We start from the raw sequence: 9,202 nt of genomic DNA on the forward strand, positions 1-9,202 counted from the left end.
GATTACATTACAAGGCTGATTATTTTGTTTGGTTTGATTTTAAACTTGTAATATAATGTAATCTGGATTACAAAAGGGGGGTGAAGTTTTGTAATCTGGATTACAAAGCAAATACTATGTAATCCGATTATATTACGAGGTCACAATTTAATCAAAATTTAAATGTCGAATATACCCCTAGTCCACGGTCGGCCACCGCCCATCGACCACCGGTCGCCACCCGCCCGTTGCCGCCCGTCGTTGCCCGCCCGCCCACCGCCGCCCGCCCGCCCGCCGCCGCCGTCGGGCTGCGGCGGTGGGCGGCCGCCGATCGCCGTCGGCCGCCGATTGTCTCCGGCTGTTGTCGCCGATCGTTGCCGTTGTCGCCGATCATTGCCGTCGTCGCCGATCGTCGCCGTCGCCGATTGTTGTCGTCGCTGGCCACCGCCACCGATCGTCACCGTCGTCGATTGTTGCCGTCACTAGCCGCCGCCGCCGAATGTCGCCATCGCCGATTGTCGTCGCAGCCGCTGATCGTCGTCGTCGCCGATTGTTACCGTCACCAGCCGTCTCAGCCAAACGTCGCCATCGCCGGTTGCCGGCGGCGGCCTCCGGTTGCTGGCGGGCCGCCGATTGCCGACGAGGGCGGACAGTGGTTGCCGGTGGCGGAGGCCGCCGGTTGCCAGTGGTTGCCGCAAGCTTCAGCAGAGGTGCGTCGACTGCCTGTAGAGGTCGCAGGATATTTTTGTCATTTTATAATAATACGAATTGCATTCCTTATAAACAATAATGGACACCAAACAAAAAAATATAATCACCCTTGTAATCAAAGATTATATACATTACATTACCAAACGTAGTAATGTAATTAGGATTACATTACATTACATTACAAATTTAATTACATTACAAGCTAGATGATATTACACCCAACCAAACGTAGCCCTAATGTAATGGAATCAATTTTATAGACCCAATATATTAAACGAGCTTTAGTTAAAAATATAGATGTAAATTCTATTATAAATAATTTTATAATTCAAATTTCATATGCACAATCTCATTAAATAATATTCCGAACGGAGTATATCTTTAATTTTTTTATTTTTTATTTTATTATTGATTATGTCAATTAAATTTTACCTTTCAAATTTAGTTATATATATATATTTCTTGATTCGTCCCTGCTGCTGCTCTTGATTGGTTTGCACCAGTCAAACCTGATGTAGCAAATGCTTATGCATTCTGTCGACTAAGAGCTCCTAAGATGCATTGGGCAGCAACGGGCATCCTTCCCAAGCACCATTTCTTAGTATTCTAAAAATTATTTGATAAATCATGTTGTCACAAATCTATTTTGGTGCCAAAATCAATTTTAAAATTTTAGGAAAATCCTAGGTTAGTCCACCATTGAAGATAAAGTGTGTAAATAATGAATTAATGGTTAGCATGGTTTGAGTAAATTATGTTCAAATTATAAAATTTTGAAATTTTCAAGCTAATTAATTTTCTTTGAAAATATGCCATGCCATCTGGAAGTTTAAAATTTCATGATTTTTCATAATTTAGAAATATTTTCTAAATAAAATCATTGTATGTCAAAGTTAGACACCTAAATTTTAAAAACTAAGATAAGATTTATCAGAACTATAATTTCTTTATAAAAGAAGAGCATGCTAATTCTTTACATGGCTAAAATTTCAGAAATTTTCAAATATAAAAATAATTTTATGAAATTGATTGGCTTAATTTTTTTTTTAAAATCAATTTTAACTACAAATTAAGGAGGTTAATTAAATAATTTTATTTTTGAAAAAGTATTATCCCTGCATTAGCTGTATTATCAAAGGGATAGAAAGGAGAAGAAGGTTGAGTTAGATTGATACTTAATCATGACCACCGAATTAAATCTAGAATGAGAATAAATCTAGGGAGAGATTATTACTACCTCTAACCTAATCAATATGATTTACCCTAACTTAAACTATTTTTGTCAAATATTAAAATGGAAGATATTATCAATACTTCTTACGGTCGAGGGGTAGATCATTGGTACCCCAAGTGATTTGACCATGATTGTTATATTTGCGCAAATGAGTTTAAGTTAGGTTTGCTTTAGTATTTGATATATGTGTCTAAATGTATAGAAATTTAGGAGAACACATAGTAGCATCCAATGACTCAAGATCCTGTGAAGTACAAGTGAAGAATGATATGAGATACTCGAGACCAGATAGACAAGGAGTATTAGGGACAATTGTATTTATAGTAGAAGACAAAAGCATACATGAAGGTTGATATAGGAAAAAATCCGACGTGTTCGATGCATTTGAGGGAGGAGAGACGACGAAATAGTACATTGGTAGGGCAAAAAGCAAGCATAAGGAGTGAGCCAGACAACTCGATGCATTGAGGGACAAGAAACTGAGAGAATGACTGCTCAAGGAAGTTGTTGGCGTGCTAATTTGAGTACCCCTCTATTTGGGACGAAAGGTAGAACTCAATTTAGGTAGACTCAATCGTAGTCAAATTTAGTGTTTTGGATGACTAGAACAATGTTTCGGGCGATCAGAAAGAATCTAGTTGACCTATGCACATGACATTGTATAACTTTGAATAGGTTTAAAGCCAACCTATTTGAGAGCTACAGACAATTAGAGCTAGATTCGGATGACCAAGTTACCTGTGGAGCACTGTTCCGAATGATAGACGATCAAGGATTCAATTTTGCTTGGGATCTAATGACTAGAATGGATCCTATTGATTGGAAGGATGCCATGTCAACAACAATGGATAGAAGGAGACTTGTTCGTGGATGAAGCCAATGGGCAGACTAAACAAACATCGGATGATGGAAATGGCTTTTGGTCTACTGGGTCACTACCACATTAGCTAAGTGATTAGATTAAGTCAGGCTATAAAAGGAGACTAGCTAGGAACTCAAAGACAAATACTCTACACTCGAATACAATTTTTTAAATTCTTATTTCTTTGTTAAGCTTCTAATTCTCTAATGCATTACTATGATTTATTTTACCAAGAAGTTTCTGTTGGATATAATTATCCCTATTAATTAGATTTTTTGTAAATTATACATGTAAATACGATTCAAACTCATTTAAGTTATCTAACTGAAAGTTATTGAGTTTTTGGGTTATTGGATGTAGATCTCATATATATATAACCCATTACCTACCTCCATTATAATGGATTGGTCCCTAGAGGGTTAGGGCATCATTTTGAGATGTCTCTTCATTCTCCATTGACGAAGAGGATTCGGCGCCATCAACTCTAACTCCTCCGGAAGACCAACCTTCTTCTCCTCCTTCTTCTTCCGCAAGATTGTCAGATCGACGAACTCTACACGAAGAACAATGACAATTTTGCTTCGTTCAAATTCTTTGTAATTACAATATTTATGTATTCATTTTCTTATGTCATGTTTAATTGATGAAACTAGATCTTATTCTTGTATTTCCTATATGTGAGTTCTTTATGTTTTAGAATTCATGCGACTTAGGTTTTACAAGAACTATCAATTTGTATCATAGTCGTGGCTCTCTTTCATCAATTTCATGATTTAAAATTAGAGTTTTTGTTGATCTTTTAGATTTTATGCTAGATTAGGTTTTGCTAGTATAAATTGTATTTGATCGTTGAAATCTTTTGTATAAATTTTTTTGAAAAGGTTTGATCTTCCATACAGTTCGTGTATTTCACGAACAACACGAAGAACAACGGTGAACCATCGTCGTTTTGAAAAAAAACGTTACATTTAATCTAATTTTAGATCAAATAATGATGATTTAATCAATTACTAAGCCTAAAATCTCAAACAGAATATATGTGAATTAACCGTCTTAAATACGTGATCACTTTAATTATTAATTGAAGTAAAAAACAGTAAAGAAGAATAACACATGTATTTCACGAACAACACGTTAACACTATTTTCGTGAAACAGGAAGAAGAAAAAAAAAACAAAAACAAAAAAAACGTGAAATCATGAAATTAAAATAAAAAAACATACGGTTTCAAGAAAAAAATGCATTAAATATTTTTTTAATGCATGAATAATTAAAGGATGAAATAGTATTTAATAATACTATTTAATTATAGAATTTAAAAAGAATTTTAATTTCTTAAAGAATGATTCTATATATGATCATATAATTACATATAGTAGACTTTTAAATTAATTGTGATATAAAATTAATTGACTGTAATATGGTATCAATTGATTGATAAGTCTAATTTGGAATTGTTAAGGCTGATTAAGTAATTTCTATTCGAATTAAGTTCTTAAAATTTTCTTGAGTCTATCCACACAACGTGCTACTAATGTCCGCCCCAAAAAAGATACCTTAAGTAGGTTTAGTGCATTTTGTGTTGGTAGACATATATCTAGGCTAAATGTAATCGACCCAAAGGAATATTACTTTTAGCCAGATATATGCATAAGGTAGCTTACAACTATAGAACAAAATATTATTTTGTTCAGATCATACACAAAATATGTCGACTCAAAGGAAGATATATTATATGGCCGATTAAGATTGTTGTGAAATTCTAGCATCCCACACTCATTCATATGATTGAGTCTCAAATGCACAAGATTGTATTATCTGATTTAGAATCTACATTGCCAGCTCCACCTACAATTATTTAGAAATCTATAGATATTTCATGCCAGTTTTTATCCTTTCATTACCATCAAGGCACCTTTATTGACTTTAATTACTCTGCTTGTAGATTTGTAGCAACAATGACTATCATCCAATATGCCCAATGAAATCAGGTTCTTTCTAAGATCCGGTACATGTCTAACATCATCCAATGTTCTGACCAAATCATCAAACATCTTGATTCTAATATCACTACAAGAAAACATGGCTTTAGAGACAAAAAAATTCGTTTCTGAAAACCATTTTTCTGTCTCTAAATAATATTTAAAATGGAATATTCCGTCTCAAAATTCCGTTATTGAAAGCCCCGTAGCTAATTTTGAGACGGAACTATTCCATCACTAATTTCATAAACGGATTGAAAAATCGTTTATATATTTATTTTTAATTTAATCAAATGAAATTAATTTTGAATACAAATTTCGTCTCTAATTTTGTTTTAAATCCGTTATTAATCTGTCACAAATTATATATTAAATATAATTTTAATCTGTTTACAATCATGTTTATAAATTCGTATATAAATTTTGTCTCTCATTTTGTTTTAAATATGTTATTAATCTGTTTCAAATAGTATGTCAAAAATAATTTTAATTTGTTCATAAATCTGTTTACAAAATTCATATTTAAATTTATCAATAATTTTTTATATTATATTTTTATTTTTCTCATCTACATATTATTTTAGCAAAAACAATCACACATTTCAAATAAATTAAAAATATTTGAAGCAATTAACTTTTAATCCAAAAATATCACATCATCCAAATATTCATATTATCTAACTAAATCTAATCTTTATTTCGTTTATTAAGACGCTCACGGGGACCAGATCCTCCTGGATATAAATGATTGGTATATCCAACCTCTTGAATCATCTTCCAAACCATCCCCTTGAGATTTTCTTCTCTTTGTCTACCTTCCTCCATAAGTTTTTATTCCCTTTGTCTACCTTCCTTGATAAGTTTTTCTTCCCTTTGCCGATTTTCTGTGATAATGAGTTCCAATTTGTTTTTGCTTTCAATAATTTCTTTCTCCATTCTCTTGCTAGTAGCACGCATGTCTTCAATTTCTTGTGAAAGTTCTTTGTTTTTTTTCATTGGAGTTTATTTCGTTGGAGCTTCCATTGTATGATCTTCTAAAGTGTTGATTGCGTCCAAATCCATACACTCTTCCCTTATATTGGCCACCCACCACATCACACCATGATTGGAGATTGAATGAAAGATTAGTAGAGTGATCATCAACATTTTGTCGTTGTCTATATTGTTCCTGTCCATATTATAATAACTTTTATTAGTTTAAGAAATATAAAAACAAACAAATGAGATGTCAATATGATATTAATAAATGATTAACTATGTTAACTTACATTAACTCGGGCCGATTTGTTATCCATAAACTCTCCAGTATCTTGCTTCCTTTTATGCATTCGTTCAAAAACTTCAAATTGATCCACTTCTCGTCCTAATTTTTTTTTCTACAATCATATATAACATATGTCAATATATACCAAATCATATGAGATACATTTAATTTAAATCTAAATATTAAATTTAATAAATGAGATGTATAAATTATTGAAATAAACATATAAAAAAGAGACATACCATCCTCTCGCGGTGTGCTCCAAAAAAAATTGAACCCCCGGTATGTTTGGTAATAGACTCATCCTTCATTATCATTTTAGTTTTACATGCAATATCACATTTGATCTTGTGATCTCTCATTTGATCTTGTGATGATAGGTGCACTACAACATACATATAATAATAAACTGTAAAAAGTAGTAAGATAGATGCTAGAAAAAGGTTGTGTAGACTACTATGCTTTATACATAACATAAAAAAATAACGATGCAAAAGAAAGAATTCATCAACTTTCCACTAATAGGGTTTTGAATGAATCATTAATTTGCAGTTGATGTACTTCTGTCAGATCATGTTCATTTAGGAGACCATTAAACATCAATAAAAATTGAATATTTCTAGCATGCGTTGTTGTCCATACAATATAGCATTAGATAGTGTGCAGTAAACACTAGCAGTAAAATTCAGTAAACACTAGTAGCAATAACACAAACAACAGTAAGACCAATAGCAGTACACCAATACTAATAGCAGAAACATCAATAGAACAACAGTACACCAATAGAAGTAATAAATGACAGTAAATGACAGCACACCAACGAAGATCAAAATCAACACAATAGAATAAAAGTACACCAACGAAGAACAAAAACAATGGTAAAATTCAGTAAACAATAGCAAACGTGACAAATTTCTACAAATATTTTTTATTTGCAGTAAACAACAAATACAATTCAGTAAACAACATTTCTGCAAAATTCAACAAAGCAACAGCAGTGGACAACAAATTTCTACAGTGATCAGCACTATGCAGTACGGATTATACTATACAACATACTATAAGTAAACACTAGCAATAAACACTATGCAGCAAACACCAATACTAACACAAACTAATAGCAGTAACACCAATAGAACAACAGTACACTAATAGAAGCAATAAATGACAGTACACCAATGAAGATCAAAATCAACATAATAGAACAGCAGTACACCAATGAAAACCATTATCATCTTCTTGACACCACATCCAATTACGATTTGTAGACATTTTCAACATTTTTAGAAAATATACAGATATTTTTCATAAATAAAATAAAAGAACTTTATAACATTCAATTCTAAAACTATAATCTTATTGTTATCTAATCATTTACTTTTATTAAAAGACTATTTGTATTAATTCAACACCTTCAATATGTTTACAATCAATAATAATATGTAAATTTAAAGGTTCCATATATATCTCCAAATATAAAATACTAAAAGAACAATAAACATTTGAATGTTGAATATTAGAACTTGATATGCATTGCTAGAATAATATTCACAATGAATAATTTTATTAATAAAATAGTAAATATCAAAAAACATTAAATTAACAACTCAGGATGCAATATGAGTGTTCGACCCATTTATCCATTATCAATAATCTTGAGTTACAGGTTGAGTTATTGGAGAAAGAACTTTAGAAACAAACTGGAGTGATTGAATTAGATCTACCAACTATCACATTAGCTAAAGTTGAATAAGAGAAACGAGCCAAGGTAGCAAAGAGACATTGAGAAATACTAAATGGACCATTTCTAAGAGTGTCGAGTGGCTTCGAGAGGAACTCAGGAATCTTTCTACACATACGTCATCTACATTTCAAACTACTAAGAAGATAGTCACGCAAGCAATTAAAGAAAATGCCAAGTTACAATCACAAAAAGGCAACATGGGAAGAATTTTGGAGAAATCTAATAAAGATATAGTGTTATTACAGGGGAAATACCAAGTGAAACTCAAGCAGCTAGTAGGTCAAATAGGTATCAGGTCAAGAGATGTAGAAAGGTTGAGCTTGGAACTAAAATATAGAGAGCAAAGAATTAGACAACCATAAGTTATCTAAGGAAGCATTGCAAAAAGACTTCATAAGAGAAGTGTAGTAACTCAATCTGAAGTGTCAACCTTCCAAGCAGAGAAATCTTTTTGGCTTGGAACAGAATGGAGAAAAGGAAATATTGCTAGTTGAGATAGAGCTACTAAGAATTAAGTTCATAGAAAGTGAGCTATCTTTGCAAAGACAGAAATCTGGAAATTGATTTTCTTAAGAAAGATATAGAAGCTTTAAAAGAGGAAATTTGTAAATCATTGGTGAACATAAATCATTGTAGGCATACAAAAGGTGGAGATGTTATTCTGGATTCTATGAAAGTAACATGATTTCTTCTCTTTGCAAAGGTAACAGGAACAGGAACATAAGTCATCTGCCTCTTTTCCCTAAACAACAGCAATCTCACAAATTTCTGTGATTTAGTCGCTCGGGCATCAACGTGGTTTCCACGCGCACGCGCCTGCGGCAGTGGTCGTCGACAAAATCAAGGGCGTGCGGCGTGGCAACCCACACTGCAAGAAGAAGAAGAAGAAGAAGAAATTAGGGGTTACCTTTTGAGAGAGCAGCAGCAGAGTCGGCGAGATACGAGCAGCAGGGTTGGTCAGATACACGACGCCGTCGAGATACAAGAAGAAGAGTCGGGGAGAAAGTCGGTGAGAAGGTGAGAAAGTCGGCGAGAGAGACGGCGAGAAAGCAGTCGGCAGAAAGCTGAGTCGGCGAGGAAGATGTAGCGAGGGAGACGAACGAAAATATTAAATAGGATGTAGCATAGGGTTTATTAAAAATAAAATAAAATAAAATAAAATAAAAAATTTAATACACTTCTTTTATAATTGAATATAAATTAAAAACCAAATTTATTTCCGTTTAAAATTATATAAACAGATTTATTGACAAATAAAATTTCCTATCAAATTCTATTTTAAATCTGTATTTATTTTTGTTTATAAATATTGATTTTAAATATTTATTTTATAAATTCATTTTTTGTTCGTTTTAAATTTCGTCTCAAATAGTTTTTTGTATTTTATATTTTATTTAAATATAATTGATTAGTAATTCCGTATTAA

General features: G+C 32.6%; 1 protein-coding gene across 1 annotated transcript; it reads right to left on the reverse strand.

Annotated features, from left to right (window-relative positions):
- Nucleotides 1-5,386: 5,386 nt before the first annotated feature.
- On the reverse strand, nucleotides 5,387-8,880 carry LOC122042362. Its single transcript, XM_042602425.1, has 4 exons — nucleotides 8,684-8,880; nucleotides 6,275-6,417; nucleotides 6,037-6,144; nucleotides 5,387-5,936 (listed from the first exon to the last, which is right to left on the reverse strand). Exons 2-4 carry the CDS (start codon nucleotides 6,392-6,394, stop codon nucleotides 5,730-5,732), a joined length of 435 nt encoding a protein of 144 aa, XP_042458359.1. The 5' UTR covers nucleotides 6,395-6,417; nucleotides 8,684-8,880; the 3' UTR covers nucleotides 5,387-5,729.
- Between the last annotated feature and the right edge of the window lie 322 nt (nucleotides 8,881-9,202).

The sequence above is a fragment of the Zingiber officinale genome, chromosome 2A (genome assembly GCF_018446385.1).
Source record: "Zingiber officinale cultivar Zhangliang chromosome 2A, Zo_v1.1, whole genome shotgun sequence".
Lineage (NCBI taxonomy): Eukaryota > Viridiplantae > Streptophyta > Magnoliopsida > Zingiberales > Zingiberaceae > Zingiber > Zingiber officinale.